Genomic DNA, 18609 nt, shown 5'->3' on the forward strand with positions numbered 1-18609 from the left:
AACCCTAAATCAGAGGCCAGGTCCCCAGTGATGTTTGCCCTGTAAAGCAATAATGACTGTCCTGGTGATGTTTCCGGACCTGCAGCAACAGCATCGTCCCTCACTGGTGTTTTAGCCCCTGGTGCCACCTCTTTGTCTGCAGTGTCCCTGTGTGGCCTTAGGATGACCCTGTCCCAGCTGCTTCCTGGCAGAGCATCACTGCCCAAGGATGTCCCCATTAATATTGCTTTTCAGGAAATCACTGCTGTGTGTCCCCATCTGTGTTTCTTTTCCACAGAGTACTAATGTTAGGTGCCTATGTCCCCCCAGGATGTCCTCACCTGTGTTGCTGCTCTGCAGAGCCCTGTATCTTGTCCCTGTGTTCCCCCCAGGATGTCTATATCTGCACTGCTCTCTGGCAAAGCACCGCTCTGTGGCCCCAGTGTGAGCCCTGGCCAGTAACTGTGGAGATGGACCTGAATCCTCCCTGCCAGCCTTCTGCTCTCTCCCCCTGGGTAGAGGGAGAGATGAAAGGGGATGGTGAGGCTGGAGAGCAGAGGCAGAACCGCGAGCAGTGGGATTGCTGGGGTCCCCTGGGTGGGTTCACCCCAGGGCATGGGGTTTGCACCCAGGCAGCTTGGCTGAGGGGGGCTCTGTCTGGTCAAGGCTCAAAGTGGATACTGCAGGATGTTGATGCAGCATCCGGCATGTGACACCCATGTCCCTGTGCCACTGGAGGGTCCCTTGATCGCCTTGGGCAGGGCCCCACAGGGTCTATTAGCACTTTCCTTTTTTTAATCTTGCTATTTTCTTACAGAAGTACCTACCTTCGCATGATGGTCATAGAGGCATTTATTAAAGGATAAGCAGAGTATAGGTTTATAAATTCTTATAGAGCTAGTGGAAATATTTTTATCCCTCCACAACCATTCTCAATAAATATGGCTGACCCACCTTGTCTGACACCTTAAGTTGCTTCCATGTGGATGCTGGGCACCCTATGGCCCCAGGCAGGCAGGCAAGGATGAGGGCTGATGGTGGCCAGTGATGTGGCCTCTTGCTCCTGGCTCCTGTTTCCCTGGCAAAGGCTCAACATGGGTACTGGAGGGGGCATATGCTGCACCCACTGGGGTACCCAGCTTGGTGTGGGAGACCTTTTGGGACCCAGCTCTGCAGGTGAAAGGGGAACAAAAGGATGAGGTTCCCTGCCTGCATGCTGCTGGTTCATCACCTTCTCATACACGGCCTTGGGGTCACATGGCCCTGGGTATCGCTGGTTTTGGGCTGTGATGGGAATTGGCGTGGGGGGATCGGAGGGGTGGTGGTGGATGGGGGTCCAGAGCCTGACCCGCGGATTGAATTGCCCTACACATGCTGCCCCTCAGCATCCCTGCAACCTCACGCTGAGATGAGCCCTGCTGGGGGACATGCAGGCACTAGGCCCTGTGAGTACCAATGCCCAGTTACCCTAGTGTGGTTTCACTGGGAGGTTGGGCAGAGTGGCACCGGGGTGGATGAGCTACTTTCCAGTGGGTATCACCCCATTATTCCTCCCTGCACCCTGTTTTCCTGGCCTGCATACCCCCTGCACCCCACTATCTTGCGCACAGTGCTGTTGAATTGAGCTGGCACCGGACAGAGTACCTGATGCCTCTTCTTGGGACCCCCAAATCCTAAGCAGCAGTGGGGAGGGTGCACAGGAGTGGGGCTCTCAGTTTGGGAGGGCACCAGCACTCATGTAGGGCTGGGTCTAGCACAGGGCAGTGTGTTGGGGTGATCCTGGGTGCTTGTTGTGACACCCCACACAGGGCATGGGGCTGGACCTGCCCCCAGCACCCTGCAGGGCTGGGCTGTGTGGTGCTGGGCACATCACTGAGCTCTCAGGGCCCCCCAGGACATCCCATGGACATCTCTGGCCCTGATGCCTTCATCACCATGAGCATCCTGACCTGACACTCTAGGTAAGCTCAACAGCCCAGGTGCTGTGGGTATGTTCAGCCCAGCCTTGTCCTGTGTGCCCACTACTTGTGTTTCTGGCTACCCCTTAGGCTTTGTTTTACTTCCATGCAATGGACTGAAAAACCAGCCTTCCTCCCACCATGGAGGCATGCTCAGTCCCCTGTGCCTCCCCTCATCCATCATGGATGGATGGGAGTGCCACCCTGCAAAGAACTGCAGAATACTGGTGGGTGACAAATGGGGCATGACCCATCAGTGTGCGCTTGCAGCCCAGAAAGCCAAGTGTCTCCTGGGTTGCATCACCAGCTGCGTGAGCAGCAGGCCGAGGCAGGGAATGGTCCCCCTCTGCTCTCCTCTCCTGAGACCCCCTGGAGTTCTGCGTCCATCTTGGGGTTCTCCAACACAAAGCACACACGGACCTGGTGGAGTGGATCCAGAGGAGCCCACGAAAAAGGCCTAAGGGCTGGGACAGCTCTGCTGTGGAGAAAAGCTGCCTTACGGGGAGCTACCAGACCCATCTGCTGCCTGGTTCACTTTCTCCCCTTGCTGTGGGTCAGAGCTGGGACAGGAAACCACCCCAAGGGGTTAGTCCCGCCTTTACCAGAATTGCCTCAGTCCCACCTAGCTCCATCAACTTCACGAAGATGCTGAAATGCACCTGTGGCCAGTGATGCCAACACTGGCTGTTCACTGGGCCTCAAATCATCATCACAAACATTAGCCCTTTTAACATCAACATGGAGAATGTTTGTGCTTCTTTTGGTGGTGCTGGGATGGGTGAACCTGCCTCATCCCACATCTTACCCTCACAGTTTGCAGCATGCCAGCATAGATCTCCATGCTGGTGGCCTTCCCTGCAGCTCCCCTCCAAGAACAGCCAGTAGAGCCTCTGAGCCCAGGCTGACTGATTTAGCCTGGTTCTCCTTCCTCCTGGAGGACAAAACCCTGCGCTGATGCTCTGATGATAGTCTCAGCCTGTGCCTACCCTTCGTTGTGCTCCATTTCATGTGATTTTGATCACATATTTGAAACTAAAAACCCCCAAACCCACTCAAGCCCAGCCTTCCCATGGCACACAGATTCTGCATTGCAAATACTCCAGTGCAAACTCTCCCATGGCCTATTTTAGGTTCCTTGCCAGCGCCAGCACTGGCTGCAGACATTGCAGACTGTGGAGCCTTTGGCATTAGTTGCAGTAGAAGGAAATAAGGGTTTCGTAGGGCAGAAAAGGAAAACTCTCCCCTCCTTTCCTGAGCTGTGCCCCATAAGGAAACCCCCAATGGCATCAGCCCTTCCTTCATTTTCCTGTATTTCTTCTTTTATTCCTTATATTATTCATATAATCCTAGAATGGTTTGGGTCAGAAGAGACCTTAAAGCTTATCCAGCTCCAGCCCCCTGCCACAGGCATGGGCACCTTCCACTGGAGCAGCTTGCTCCAAGCCCATCTGTCCAGCCTGGCCTTGAACACTACCAGGGATGGGACAGCCACAGCTTCTCTGGGCACCCTGTGCAGTGCCTCAGGACCCTCACAGGGAAGAGCTTCTGCCTCAGAGCTCATCTCAATCTCTCCTCTGGCAGGTTAAAGCCATATTTTTCTATGCTAGAGAGCCCCATGCAGCCCCAGCTCTTTTTCCAGAATTTGGGGTGAGGCCCAGATTGGCACTCCCCAATATGGTTCTCCTGCCCCATGGTCTCTGTGTGGTGGGGGCAGGAGAACCATGTCCCATTCAGCTCCCCTGCTCCACTGCAGGGACCCCCCATACAGCTCAGGGGTCACTGTGGCAGGAAGATACCTGCTGCCGCTTTCCTGGGGTACCCCATGGTTCATTGTTTCTTTCTAAATCCAGGAACCAATGTACTGCCATTGGTATCTTCTGCCTGCCTCTTGTACCTCTTTGCCACTTGTCACATCCCCAACACTGCCTTGTCCAGGGCCGGGTGCAGCAGCAGCAGTTTGAGCCCCATGTGTTCTAGGTGACAAGTCACCTGAGACCCCTTGTTTCAGCTCTACCACAGGCATGGGAGGAAGGAAAAGCATCTGCTCTATTACATCGAAGGGGAAAAGGGTACAACAGATGGTCTGAAGCATCCAGAGGTCTCAGGGAGCAACCGCTACTTCCTCTTGCTTTTCTTCTTGCTTTCGATCAAGTCCAGCCCTTGCTTCTTGATGGCTTCTCTGGTGAGGACAAGACCACTGTGGTTGTCAGGGATATCAAAATCGTCTGGAGGAGAGAGCGGAGAGGAGCGGGCTGGGGAGGGTCTGTGGGGCTGCCTCTGCTGTGCCTGTGTCCCCAGGAGGAGCCGGCAGGCACATTTTGGAGGGCTGCTGGCATCGTGGAGAGCGCTCAGGACAGGCACTGCCGATTGGCTGTCCCACACCAGCAGCCCAGGGGGACCTGCAGGACCTGCTATGGCCTGTCTCAACCCTGCTGGGGCTTCCCATAAAGCTCTGGGTCCTGCTTTGTTAAGAAAAGGTGGTAAGGTACCAGAAGCTCCCACAGGAGGAGGCCACTGGCAGAGCCAAGCCCTGGCTGTGAAGAAGATTCACAGCCAAGTGATTTTGAAGACGAGGCTCTCCCGCTTGCACCACAGCATCCCCCCTTGCTCCTGTGATGCTTCTACGCTCAAGTCACCATCTGCTTCCAGTCTCCCACATGCACACAGAAAACCAGCACTATGCTCAAAGGCCTGGAGCCAAGCGCGGTCAGCCCCAACGCCTGCAGCAACTCCTGGGTTGGGCTCTGCTGGGACAGTGGGAGATGGGCAAGGACAGCCAGAAATGCCAGGAGGCAGGGGCTGGCTGGGGCAGTTGCCGTGGGATGTGTCCCCTTTCCTACCTTGGAGCCCCACGCCCGTGTCCTCCAAGGAAACCTTCCGGTTCCGTGGATCGGCCATGAGGGTTTCCTCCAGCAGCTGCCTGACCTTCACAAAAGTCTGTGAAAGAGAGGCTGTGTTCATAGCTGAAGGGGAGGCGGGTGTTACAAGCAAAGGGGTGCCCAAGCTCCATGTGCCCCTGGTAGGGAACACCCCACAGAGCCCGGGGCCACCTGGGCCTGAGCTGCTCCGTGGCTCTTCCCTCGAGCACCTCCATCCTCCAGCTGGGAGGATGGCTTGGCACGGGCCACCCGGGAAAGCCTGTGCGGGTCCCCAAAGAGCGCAGCAGGGATGGAGCCGCCGTGCACCTCATCATCCTCGCTGTGGCTGGAGGGGGGCAGGTCAGCCACCCGCTGCACCAGGTACTGCAGCTTCTGCTCACACTGCCGGAGCTTCTCGTCCACTGCCATGGCCTTGACAGGATGCTCCTGGAGTCAGAGAGGGAACAGCCTTGGTGGGGAGAACGAGCCCCTTGGGGTGATGGTCGCTGCACCAAGTGTCACCACACGGTGCCGTTGCAGCACCAAGCAGAGCCTGGGCTCTGCTCAGCCCAGCGTTGGGCGGGTACCTGGCCAGGCGCGGTGATGCCCCGCAGCCGGACGAAGAGGTTGTCAAGTGCGTTTTCAAAGTCCAGCAGCGTCTCCTGGCTCCTCAGCAGCTGGGCTCGCCCCTGTTCCAGCCGAGCCTCTTCCCGCTGCAGCCTCGTCCTCAGCTCCTCCACCAGCCCCCTGGAGCCAACCACGGTCACATCCATACAACGGCACAGGGGTGCAGACACCCCAAAGCTGTTGCAAAAGCTGCTGCCCAGCTTCTCCCCTGCCCCCAAGCGCAGAGCAGAGATGCTGCCTGCAACTCAACCCCACGCTGCTGCTGCTCCCACTTCCCATGCCAGGCAAGGAGCAAGGCTCCTCCTGCTGCCAGCGCAGGAGCTTTGCGTGCTCTGCCAGCACCAGAGCTGGGGCAGCACTCTGCTCAGAAAGCCTCCCAGTGCGGGAGGGGTGGGCAGCCGCAGGGTGACAAAGGAAGGGCTGCCCTCTTGGGACACCTGCCATGCACGTGTCCCCCTGCCCCTAAGGGTGCCGGCCCCTTTGGCATGAGTGTCCGGAGGCCAGCAGCACCTGCTTGTGTCTGGGGGCCGGCGAAACTTCAGCTCATCGCGCTGCATCTCCAGCTCCTTCACTGCCTTCTCCAGCTCCTGCTTCTTCTCCTTGCACCTTGTGAGGTACTGCTCCATTTCCAGCAGGGACTTCTGCTGTGCCTGGAGCCTGATGGGGATGTCCTGGCCGGGGAAGAGCACAGGGACTCAGCCCAGGGCACTCCTGCAGGGTACAGGATCTGGGCCGTGCTCCTGGGGAGGTTTCTGCACCAGGAACCACAGGAAGCACTGCAAGTTCATGGCGTGGAGCAAAGCAGTTCCAGCCCTGCCTGTACAAGAGGGGCCCTGGGGGGCTCTGGGGACAGAGGAGAGCAGATAACCCTGCCATGGAACAAGGTGAGCAGACCAGGCTCAGCTCCGTGGGGCTGGAGCAGCCCCAGCTTCTACCAGAGATGGCTTTTCACCTCACCCAGAGGCGGGAGCACTGCACCACATCCTTGGCCTCCTCTATCTTCTCCCTCACATAGGCCTCCCGCTGCAGCTGGTACTTGGTGGCCTCCAGTTTGGCAGCTGCGGTGGAAAGGTTGTGGCAGGGAAGGATGCCTGCGGCTGCGCCTGCATCCCCCCCCTGCACCCTGACAGGCACTCACCCACCACTGGGTCCTCTGCGGGCAGGCTCAGGAAGTCCCTTCTGAGGTCATGCTTGGCTTGCTGCAAGGATGTTCATCGTCACCCCTGAGCTGCTGGCAGCCTGGGGGAGCTGGCCCTGCAGCCCCTCACCCATGGCAGGCTGGGCACTGACGCCCGCCCTATGCCTGCAACCCTGCCTGTGCTGGGGCCCCCCAGCTCACCGTTTTCAGAGCCCTTTCTTTTGCTTCCTTGAGCCAGCCTCCGTCTGTGGGCTCTTTCTGAGCAGCCTGGGTGCGGAGCCTGAGCTCCCTCTCTGCAAGGACCTGGGTTTTCGTCCTGACCATGTGCTCCTGGAGCAGAGCAGAGAAGAGCAGAGCAGAAGAGAAGTGGCTCCCAAAGCTCCAGTGGACCTCTGTGAGCTTCTAAGCCTGGCATGGCCAGCATCAAGAATGCCACCCCCTAACCCCTGTAAACAGCCTGGGAAGGAAAGTGAGCAAGGACAGCTAGAGAACGGAGAACGCCACCTTCCCCGTGGCCAGGGCTTCAGGCAGCTGTCCCCAGCTCAGGGCAGCCCGGCCCAAGAGCCAGACACAGGAGGAGCTATGGAGGCATCTGGGTGCTGCGGGGAAGCCAAGCTCAGTCTTGCTTTTTCTTGAAGGAAGGAAGACTCAGCAGCACGGCCGTCTGGTGCCATGTGTGGGCTCTGGAGGGCAGGAAAGCACCCTGAGGTGCCCTGGACGATGGTCTCACCTCGGCTCCACGAGCAGCTCTGAGCCCACGCGAGGCCATGAGCTCCATGTCCTCCACCTCCCTATGCTGCAGCTCGGCCGTCTCACTCAGGAGGTCCAGGTGCAGAGGCAGGTGGGCCAGCTCCTGGGACACGGGGAGCCGGAGCCCACTGAGTCCCAGGGGTGCCCTGTGCTGGGACAGAAGGTGGAGGGGAGCAGGAGGACCTCCTGCAGGAGGGTGTCCCACCAGCACAGCCCCTTGGGCCCTTCAGTGCCTTTGCAGGGGGAGCGGGTGAGACAACGGCACGGTGAGGATGAGCTCACCTTCCTCAGGGCATCCCGCACCGCCACGTACAGGGCAGTCACCTTCTGCCCAGCGCGGACTTTTGTTTGCATCTTCTCTATGTTGCCCTCCAGGGTACGAACCACCTGGGGCAGAGAAGGTTGGAGACAAGGGGTGAGCCCATCTACTGAGACCAGTGCCCACCCAGGGGGGCAGGGTTGACTGAAACCCCCCACGGGTGCTGCCACCCCAGGGAGGGGCCCTGGCACCTGTGCCTGCTGCTGCTTTTCGGCCCTCTGGACATCCTGCAGCTGCTGCAGCCGCCTCTGCAGCCGCTCCTTGGCCCGGCTCCGCTGCTCCACCAAGTACAGCAGCATGTTGCATGTGTTCACCTGGCGACAGACTTCAGCCCGGAGCTTCTCCTGGGCCACCTGCATGGGATGTGAGCATTTGCCAGGCTGGAGGCAGGGCACGCTGGGCACCCACGGGAGAAGGGGTCCTGCCTGCAAAACTCATTGCTGGGGATGGGGGATGCTGGGACCTGCTCACTCCCTTGGCAGGACAGGAGCTCTGCTGGGGCAAAGGACCTGCTCAGGGAGCTAAGGGAGGACACTGATGGGTCCTGCAGTGCAAAGGTCCCACGGGACCACTCATGGACGCCCCGTGTCTCACTGCACCAGCCCTGCGGGGCTGTCGTGGTGCTGGCACCAGCTGCCTGTTCCCTCCAACCGCTCCTTCTGAGCATCCCCTGAACCCCAGCCCACTGCCAGCAGCCCGGGCCCGCTGGACTCTGCTATTACCTCCAACGGCTTACTGGCCAAAGCAATGCCCAAGGGCTGCTCCGCTCCGCAAGCCTCAGCGATGGTGAGCTCATGCTGTGGGCAGAAGAAGGGCAGAGAACACATCACTGCCAGCCTGGGGATGGTCCCAGCCTCCTGCTGCCCTGCACTCCCTGCTCCTGGACAGGACCAGTGGAGAAGCTAGCTCTGCACGTCCAGCAGGGTCACAGTCACGGAGGCAGCAAATGGGACCTGCCGGTACCTTGCGGGCAAGGCCCAGGACATAGATATCCTCCTGCACCGCCTCTCGCAGCTGGGGCAGCCGCTCCAGGTTCTGCGTGAACTTCTCTTCCTGTGGCTTGCTGTACAAGTTCCTTGCTTGCCCTGCAGGACATTGAGGAGCTGTTGGTACCATGCAGGATGATGCGGGGACCAAAAGCCCCCTACTTGGCCCAGCCCATAACGCAAAGCCAACGGGGCAGCACCTTGCAAGGCTATGCTGGCACGCATCTCACGGATGCGCTTGCTGAGGTTCGTCTTCTGGCCCAGCATGATGCCGCTGCTCCTGCCTCGGCTCTCCAGCCCCGCTGTGTACGCAGCAGCCACTGCAGTTCTACTGCCCGCTGCAAGGGTCACAGATCTGTGGCCAAGCCAACGGAGCTGAGCAACCTACGTCCTCATAACTGTCGCAGGGCTGTAACCACAACATGGAGCTGAGCTCCCTACGCCCTGGGAACTGTTGCCGGGCCGTAACCACAGCAACGGAGCAAGAGCAGCCTCTTGCTGCCTGGACATGTCCCTTTGGAAAGGTCAGCTCATTGGTCAGGAAACAGCCGCGCAGGGAGTTACGCTCCTGTTGACACGGGCAAGAACCAACCAGCTCTCAATATTGATATTTATTTGGGTGCTCACCATATGCTCTTGCTCACCTACAAACGGGACATGAAATGCAAGCACATACAGTTGTTTGTTGGTCAATACCATCAAGCTCCTTGAAGCTGTGAAGTCTTGGTGAGCAGGTGAGACAGAGATGTAGTGAGTGGGTAGGATCCATCTCCCCCTGCATGCTGAAAGGGACCTGGTCTTGGTAAGAAGCTGGAGTCATAGGCAAGGTGAACATGTCTCAGTCCTTCCCCCAGGATTTTTTCCAGCATTTCCTGCCTAGAAATTGCTCTGCACTGAAATGGGAACAAGGAAACCATGCTGGCTGCAGGACACAGTCCTTTCCTGTGCATGGAGGAGCAGGGTCACCCTTCTTGCATACCCATCAAGAACACTAACCGCCTTTGACACCACGGAGGCATACTTGTGCCCAAGCTCTTAGCAAGCAGAAAATCCTCCCCTCTGCAACACAGCTTAAAGCACTACTGTCAAGAGTGCAGGATCTACAGAAACCCCATTGTCCCCAGTTTTCTCTTGTCTGAACCTAGATATTCAAAGGAGGATAGAAAATTGATTGGAGATCTCAAAGGAGAGGAAAACAAAGAAGATTGGGTTCAGATACCTGATGGGAGAATTATAATCCCCTAACCAACTCTGGACGCTAGTTCAGAAGGAACATAATAAAACTCATTGAGGTAGCAAGTCTTTGTATAAATACTTAGATGAACAAATTGCAGGAAGGAATCTATGTATCATAGTTCAATTAGTGACAATATCAGCTCTGTCTCAAGAAAATAGAAATCAAATTGGTACAACTGACAGCACTGGCAAATGAATTTTTCTGAATTACCGAGACCAATATCTGTTGGTGTTAACAAATACTTTCTTAGGGCGGCCAGAAGCATTCCCTTGTAGAATAAATAATGAAAGACAAGTAATTGGAACATTGTTAAACAGTATACCTTGTTTTGGAGTACCAGAGACAATTTCTTCCGACCGAGGCTCGCCCTTCAGTGCAAAATAGTTACAAGAAATTAGCCAAAATTAGAGTTTGATTGGCAACTACATGTTCCGTATAGGCCTCAGGCCAGGGGGAAGTAGAAAAGGTGATCAAACAACAGATTAGTAACATATGTTGATACCAAGGTTTACCACTGGCTCTATTAAGAATTTGAACTAAACCTCGGTCGAAAGAAGAGGCTATCCCATGTAAAATTTTATATGGAAGACCATATCAGTCCCAGGTCAAAGGAGAAAGTCTTCTGGAAGTGGGAGAAGGTTCTCTCCTAGAGTTTCTGATCAATCTGGGAAAGTAATTAGAGGAAATAAGAGAATACTGGGGACAAGAGCGAGAGGCATCGGTTATCTGACTCACCCTTTTAGATCCAGAGACTGGGTTTATGTTAAGAATTTTTCAGGAGATTGTCTACAGGAGAAGTGGAGCGGACTTCACCAGATAATGGAACAACCTTTCTTCAAAAATGAAGAAAGCACCAGAACCAGAGAAGACATGGCGGATTGAACCTTCAGGACCTTCACATATGAAATTGTATCAGTCGTAGCTTGGATTTATGTGATAATTGACATACCAGCTTGGGACCAATACTTATACCTGATTAATATTAATTGTTTCAGTATTGATTACTTGTGGTATAACAAAATTTTCTTCCTGAAATTGTAAATGATCTATGATAAATTATGGAGATTGGAAAAAAGAAATGAAATTTAACTATCAAGTAGAAACAGGAAACTATTTCAAAAAGAATCTAGATGGCAATGGCAGTATATAAAATGTTGCAGGAGAATTTTCAAAAGGACAGAAAAAGGGGGCATAATAGACATTTGTTGGTACTAACAGGCACCTTTTCAGATTGGCCAGAAGCCTTTCCAACTAGAAGCTCACAAGCCCCCGGAGGTTGCAGGATGGTTGTGGGGATTTTGAAAGTATGTGCTGCATGAACTTATCTGACTATTCTGAGTCAATTCATGCTAAGCTGCGAAAATTGCAGGAAAATATGCAAGAGCTTAGAATTGTTGGAGGTGGAATGGATGACTGGCTAAATAACCTAGGACTTACTGGATGGTTCAGAGAAACACTTCAACAAGGCCTTCTAATCTTAACTATAGGACTACTCATTTTAATGATTGTACCTTGCATAATATAGTGTATATCAAAATCACTCCATAAATCCATAGAAGGAACGTGGATAGCTCTGTCATAAATAATATAGTAAAAGAATTTACTCATTTTATAGAAAAAAGGGGGGATTGATACAGGGTTAACCAATGTACAGGGGGGTTGTACAGGGGGGTTGTACAAGGGGGGTTAGAGGAATTTGCCTGCTTAAATAAAAGTATTGTCTGTACCTATCATGCCTACTAAGCAGAACAAAGGCACTAACCATTGACAAGGAAAAGCAGACACCTGGTTCTATTGACAAGGAAAAGCAGACTGATTCTACTGATAAGCAGCTGTTGATAAGGAAAAGCAGACACCTGAAGGGGGAGAAGCAGGTGGTTTATGGCTGGGACACCCACTGAACCCTAAGGCCCTACATGAAGACTAAAAGGTGAAAAGTTCAAGAAGGGGGAGACTCATTTACTTCATCTTGAAGACCCCTCCCCACAGGAGGAAGACTCAGTTACTTCATCTTGAGGACCTGCCCATGACCAGAGGGGGCACTGCACAGGAGAAAAGGACCTTCTAACTCATTATAATACAAAGCGGGGATAGGACATGAATATGTATAGGCGTATTGTGCAACCTTATGAATACATATAACTTTAGAGAATAAATGTAGAGAGAAACAACACTGAGGTACGCATGACTTTGAGGAATTACCCCTGTGCGTCTCAGCACTGAATAAAAAGCATACCTACTTTACAACTTTAACGAGTTGTGGAGTCTACCCGTGTATCAGGAATGAGGGCATTCTTTGCTAAAAATCCATCCACAAGTCCCCACTCCACCACCTACAAAAAGAGATTGTGTCAGGATTGGAATGATTTATACAGGACTGGACTCAAGTGATTTATACAGCATTGAACTGAAACCATGTGTATAGAAATTGCAAATACAAAGGAATAAGGGAGACCGTCTCGTTGAGTCACGAGGTTCAGACTGGACCCTTTTACTTTCTAAACTCCCTCTCCAAGAGCAGTCTGGGTGCTGCTGGATTCCACCTTAGTCTCAGTCCTGGTATTCATGTAAAGGTTCACAAATGTCAGCTAGCAGCAGTTTGCATTTTTAAACTGAATCACAGGATTTCTAACAGCACTTGATCACTGAAGCTAATATACATGCACTTGCAATTAAATATCTAACCTAACACAACACACTGAGATGGAGCTAGATGGCTGTATACACATCTAGATGCATACCTGTGCTAAAGCTGCCCTCGGTGCAGTGAAAAGTAAAAGCAGAGTACAATACTCACATCAGCTTTAGCAGCACTCCTCAGGAGGCGAAGGGCTGAGTGTCAGTGAGCAGCAGGAACAGCCCAGGCAGATGATCCCCAAGACAAAGAGGCACAAAATGAAATATGGACCTTTGTAAATAAGTAGGATCAATTTTAAGTAATGTTAAGTTTGATGGCTTTGTAAAAGCAGCAATGGAAAATAACTGAGGTGCATGATTCACAGAGAAAAAAAGTAGAGTGCTGCTAGAGAACATCCTGAGAATTCCTGTATAAGGTAAACCCTTGTAGTTGGCATAGCTTTAGGTCCTTATGACCTTAGTACAAAATAAGAAAAACAGGATAGAAAAACAGGATGTGGCCATGGGGAGTATCTGGGACTAGCAGATGTCCAAAATGGGGTGCAGTTAAACTAACTGGTAAGTAGAAGGCATACTGTGATACTGTGATACTGTGAACACCCACATGTCTCAACCTGTCTTCATTGGAGATGAGCTCCAGCTCTCAGAATGATGCAAAGGGTTAACAAATGTACAGGGGGTTAGGATTGAGCCACTTGCTTAACAATGTTACTGCTTGCTCATGCTTATCCTACTTGCAGGGTACAAGGGGATAGATCAGGACGCTTGCTTAACAATATCGTTGCTCACTGTGAGTTACATCAGGGTGATTCGTGTCAGCAACTCAGGGGTCCTACTGATCATTGTACTTTGTGGGGAGATGGAATCTCTTGTGATCACTGTGCTATGTGCAAAGGTTATAAGTGTCCCTGTCAATAGCACAGTGAGGAGGAAGAAGAAACAAGGGAATAATTCCCCTGGATCAATCGCAATATTGTGCAAAGAAATATTTTGTTCATTGTTTAAATTGCATGAATGTTCTTAGAAAAGGGGGGGGGGGGGAGTAGGTAACTTAGAGATATGTCCTGTTACAGAATGTTGTGAAATCTGTGCGCTGAGCAGATAAACACATAAGGAGTGGAATTTATGGTAGCTAAGATGGCGATCAGACTTGTGATAGACATAGTATTTCTTCACCCAGAGACAAGACCCCAGCAACAGGTGGAGAAGCCTGGGAAAAGAAGACAACAGGATTGGCTGAAACCCAAGACCAAAAAGTATAAGAGATTAACCCCAGAAGTTCCCCTTCGTGCTTCTTGGGCGGAGTGGAGACTCCCCGGCGCACCCAGCGCTGCTTGCTTATTGCCTCCTGATATTAATTACAATAAAAATCAATTAAAACAGATTGGCGATATTAGGCTTTTATAACACTCACTCATGATTATGCTAGGACAAGATATAAGGACATAGCTACTGTCAAGAAGTAGAGACTGTGTCTTGATTCCCGTCCTTTGGACACCTCCATGTACGCTAGAACTAGATAAGGACATAGCTATTGTTAAGAAATAGGGACCATGACTTGATTCCAGTCCTTTGGATGCCTAGGCCGGCTGAAATTGGCTCTGTGCTTTGGACAAAGACCAAGCCTCCAGGCACCATGTGTAACAACCAGAGGTGAAAAGTTCAGGCTCGAGGAAGACTCATTTACTTCATCTCGAGATCCTCGCTCACGACCATAGGAGGCACTGTGCATGCACAAAGGACTTCTTAGCTCATTATAATACGAGGTGGGAATAGGACATGAGTATGTATAGGCGTGTTGTGCAACGTCATGCATATGTATAACTTTAGAGGATAAATGTAAAAGGGAAGCAACGCTGAGGTGAGCATGCTTTTGGAGGGGTTATCCCCCATGCACCTCAGCACTGAATAAAAGCATACCTACTTTACAACTTCAACGAGTTGTGGAGTCAATCTGCGCATCAAGAGCATCTTTGTGGCCCTTCATAAGCCCATCACTGTAGGATCATAAGAGAACAGTGGTTGGAAGGGACTGCAGGAGGTCTCAAGTCTAATGCATCAGGAGCAAGGTCAGAACATGTGCTTCAAGGCTTGATTCAGTCCGAGTTGGAAATCCCCAAGGCCAGAGACTGCACAGCCTCTCTGGGTGACCTGATGCAGCACTTGCCTGAGCCTATGGGAATAAGGTTTCCTTCTGTCCTGGCTCAACCTCTCCTCTGTCACTATCCCCCATTGCCTTTTGTCCTCCCACCAGGCACCATGGTGAGGAGCCTGGCTCTGTATTCTCCATGTCCTCCTTGCCGGTACAGGCAGCCAGTCCCCAACAGCCTTCCCTTCCCAAGATCTCAGGTCCCCATCAGCCTTCACTTTTCCAGGCTGGACAAGCCCAGTTCCCCCAGCCTCTCCCTGAGGGCCAGTTGCTAAACCTACTCCTGCTTGCCAATGGCCTTCCTGAACTGGGGATCTGAAACCTGGATGGAGTATCCCAGAGCATCCTTTCCCTTGTTCTCCTGCTGTGCTCCTGCTCATACAGCCCACGATGCTGCTGTCCTCCCTTGCTGCCAGGGCACACTCTGCCTCCTGTCCAGCTCCTGCCCAGTGAAGAGTGGGGTTGATTGAAGAATAGGGTTGTAAATATGTAACCTCAAGAACGTTAGGCTTTGTTAGCAACTATAGAGAAAACAAAATTACTAAGATAAGCTTTGCCAGAACCACCTGGTGGTTACTGATATGACAATGATCCTAAAACAAAGTGATGAAGAAATAACCACCCGGGGTCCGAAAGCCCACTACCACATATGCATACAGGAGGCATTGTCTAAGAAGTATGATGTAATGTATGTAATCTAATGAATATGTATGTTTAAGGACAAGATAATCACAGCCTGGTTGATGCCTGGAGGAGACACGCTTGGCGGAGCTATCCCCTGTGTCTCCCGGTACCGCAATAAAGAATACCTGCTTGTCAACTTAAAACTTTGTTGGTGAGTTCCTGGAGTTTTCTCCAAATCACCCCCCATACCTTTCCCATGGGCTGCTCCCAGCCAGGCATCCCCAGCCTGTGCCATTGCAGGGGAGTCCCCTGCTCTGCTGCCCAGGACACCCTGAGAGGTCTGCAGCCTCCCCATGCCATCCCATCTCCCCACACCAGCACAAGAGCTCCAGCCCTTGGGCTCCTCAAGAGCTCTTCCTGCTCCAGGAAGCCATCAGAGCAGCCATCCCAGAGCTGGAGCAGCCAGAAAGCTGTTTTCATTCCCCTTCATTCCTGCCATGTGATGATATATCACAGAAAAGGTGTTGCTGCAGGATCATTTATTTGCCTTAAATAAAGTGAGAGACCACCACTGACACAAAGTCTGTGCGTCACACAACACAAGTGGCTACTTAAGTGGGAGGAGATGAAAACTGACATTTCTATGAAGACAACAACATCAGAAATTGAAACAGGAAAACAAATGTAAAGCAGCAAAGACAGATGTGGCCTGTCAGAACCTACACTGGGAGCCCTTTGCAGAGGACAGCAAACAATGTATGACTGCTGAAACACATCCAGTCACCAGCTTCTTCACAGCATCTTTGAGCTCCTTGTTCCTCAGGCTGTAGATGAGGGGGTTCAATACTGGAGGCACCACCAAGTACAGCACTGACACCACCTGATCCAGGGATGGGGAGGAGATGGTGCGGGGCTTCAGGTAGGCAAAGATACCAGTGCTGACAAGCAGGGAAAGCACGGGCAGGTGAGGGAGTGTTCTGGGTCCAGCAGTAGCAGTCATATTTTTCTCCTTCTTAGTAGCTGGCACAGTGCTGTGGTTTTTTCACTTTTGGCCTGGGAACAGCACTGATAACACTGATGTTTTTAGTTACTGCTCAAATGTTTTGTCTGACCAAGGACTTTCTGAGTCTCATGCTCTGCCAGGGAGGAGGGAAAGCCGGCAGGAAGCAGAGATAGGACACCTGACCCAAACTAGCCATAGAGGTATTCCGTACCACACCACGTCATGCCCAGGATGTAGAACTGGGTACAATTACCCAGAAGGGTTAGTTCACTGCTCAGTCAGGCTGGGTATTATTGGTCGGCGGGTGGTATTGTATTCTCTTCCCTTGTTATTTCCCTTATCATTATTATTCTTGGTGGTAGTAGTAGTGGTTTGTGTTATACCTGAGTTACTGGACTGTTCTTATCTCAACCCGTGGGAGTTACATTCTTTTGATTCTCCTCCCCATCCCTCCAGGAGTGGGGGAAGGAAATGGGGGGGAAGTGAGAGAGCAACTGCATGATTTACGGCTGAGCTTAAACCACGACAGGGAGGCACATGGAAAAAGCTTTGTGGCATCCCTGCTCAGAGGGGATCCTCAGCACAGCCATGAAGATCTGCACACAGGACCCCACAATGAACACAAACCATCCACATGATAAACAGACACCAACCATAAGAAGCCCGACTTCCCTGAGGTAGGAATGTGAGCAGGAGAGCTTGAGGATCTGGGGGATTTCACAGAAGAACTGCTCCGCAGCATTGCCTCGGCAGAAGGGTAGTGAAAATGTATTTACTGTGTGTAGCAGAGCATTGAGAAACCCAGTGCCCCAGGCAGCTGCTGCCATGTGGACACAAGATCTGCTGCCTGGGAGGGTCCCATAGTGCAGGGGCTTGCAGATGACTAGGTAGCCATTGTAGGATGTGACAGTGAGGAGAAAATACTCTGCTGAAATGAATAAGAGAAAGACAAAGGCCTGTGCCGCACAAGCTGTGTAGGAGATGGCCCTGGTGTCCCAGAGGGAATTGGCCATGGATTTGAGGACAGTGGTGGAGATGCAGCCCAGGTCCAGCAGGGAGAGGCTGAGGAGGAAGAAGTACCTGGGGGTGTGGAGGTGCTGGTTGCAGGCTGTGCTAGTGATGATGAGGCCATTGCCCAGGAGCACAGGCAGCGAGATGCCCAGGAAGAGTCAGAAGTGGCAGAGCTGCAGCTCCTGCGTGTCTGCGAATGGCAGGAGGAGCTGGGTGATGGAGCTGCCATTGGACATCTGATGCCTCTGGGCATGGTGACTGTTCAAACAAGAAAAGGACAGGCGAAAACTACGACAGACTCCTCTGAGCAAATCCACTGCATTTCTCATAGAAATGCCCCCAACTGAAATGCATTTCCTTTCTCTGGTTTGTGCTGCCTGAGGGTGCTGTGAGGAGCAGGACCTCTGCCCATGTGCTGCCATGGAGTTAGCTTTGCTATGAAGCAGTGCTTTCTCCGGCTCTGATATTCAGAAGGGATGTCTGAAATCTGAATTGATTGTAAAGTTCAGTACTAGCACTCATGACTCGGGTGAGTTTGGGCTGCACAAGACAGGCTCAGCATGGCCTCAGAATCATTTTGACTGTGTTATTTATTTACTGGCATAACACTGCTGAGGGTTTTTATTTGGGGTATAAACCATTCTTTGTATGACTGAAAAACTGAAGAGTATTGACGCAGGGAGAAGTTCTCAGCTCTTTACAGCTTAGTGCAGAGCCAGGAGAGCTGCAGTGTCTATCAGGCCTTTCCTGTTTGCCCTGTGCTTACACTTGCACTGCCTGTAAGTTGCCTTCACACACAAATTTTTCTTAAGAACCCCCGCAAACATCTGTCCTGCGCTGAGAGCAGGGGAGCACGGTTTCAAAGGGCAGATCATGGAGCTCTCATGGGGAGAAGCAAAGGATTGTGCCCAGCAGAGCATGGCCAGCAGCCACCTCCAGCGCCAGACACCAAGCGAGCTGCCTGAACGCACCCTCCCCAGGCTGGGCTGCACTTTCCCCCCACTCCCGGCCCATGTCTCTGCTGCCTGGAGCTGTCCATGCCAGGAGCTGCTGCTCTGTGCCCAGCTCTCCTCCCTCTCAGTGCTCCCGGAGCCCATCCCATGGGCTGTGTGCTCAGCTCTGCCCTGCACACCCCTCCCAGCAGCAGCACTCTGCCCAGGGGCATCTCTGCCTGTGCAGGGGCTCAGGAGCAGCTCAAACAAGTCCTCACAAGACTCTCCATGCCTTCTTCAAAGCAGAGAAGTAAATTCCCAGCTCCCACTGCCCAACCTGACTACCAAGAGTGAAAAACATCAAAGCTCAGGATCCTTCCCTATCAGGTAAATGCTGCCTC

The 18609-nt window shown here is 52.5% G+C and overlaps 1 protein-coding gene and 1 pseudogene across 1 annotated transcript; both read right to left on the reverse strand.

The window, feature by feature from the left end:
• Positions 1-4052: 4052 nt before the first annotated feature.
• Positions 4053-8882, reverse strand: LOC133278214 (coiled-coil domain-containing protein 183-like). The gene is made up of 14 exons (XM_061470740.1): positions 8816-8882; positions 8593-8714; positions 8229-8426; positions 7821-7982; positions 7593-7697; positions 7291-7413; positions 6762-6890; positions 6561-6621; positions 6380-6480; positions 6029-6093; positions 5383-5542; positions 4973-5242; positions 4778-4874; positions 4053-4162 (listed from the first exon to the last, which is right to left on the reverse strand). Exons 1-14 carry the CDS (start codon positions 8880-8882, stop codon positions 4053-4055), a joined length of 1770 nt encoding a protein of 589 aa, XP_061326724.1.
• A 6933-nt stretch (positions 8883-15815) lies between these two features.
• On the reverse strand, positions 15816-17512 carry LOC133277769 (olfactory receptor 14A16-like; annotated as a pseudogene).
• Positions 17513-18609: the final 1097 nt, after the last annotated feature.

This window comes from Pezoporus flaviventris, unplaced genomic scaffold (assembly GCF_033815535.1).
Source record: "Pezoporus flaviventris isolate CSIRO_AGI_PZ_B2104156 unplaced genomic scaffold, CSIRO_AGI_Pfla_v1 ptg000063l, whole genome shotgun sequence".
Classification (NCBI taxonomy): domain Eukaryota; kingdom Metazoa; phylum Chordata; class Aves; order Psittaciformes; family Psittacidae; genus Pezoporus; species Pezoporus flaviventris.

Excerpts from the sequence above, each read along its gene's own strand:
- LOC133278214 (XM_061470740.1), bottom strand. The coding sequence starts at position 8,882 with ATGCTGGGCCAGAAGACGAACCTCAGCAAGCGCATCCGTGAGATGCGT. Across the intron at positions 8,715-8,815 it reads TGCCAGCATAGCCTTGCAAG|GGCAAGCAAGGAACTTGTAC; the intron begins GTGCTGCCCCGT and ends AATGTCCTGCAG. Across the intron at positions 6,891-7,290 it reads GAGCTGCTCGTGGAGCCGAG|GAGCACATGGTCAGGACGAA; the intron begins GTGAGACCATCG and ends GCTCTGCTCCAG.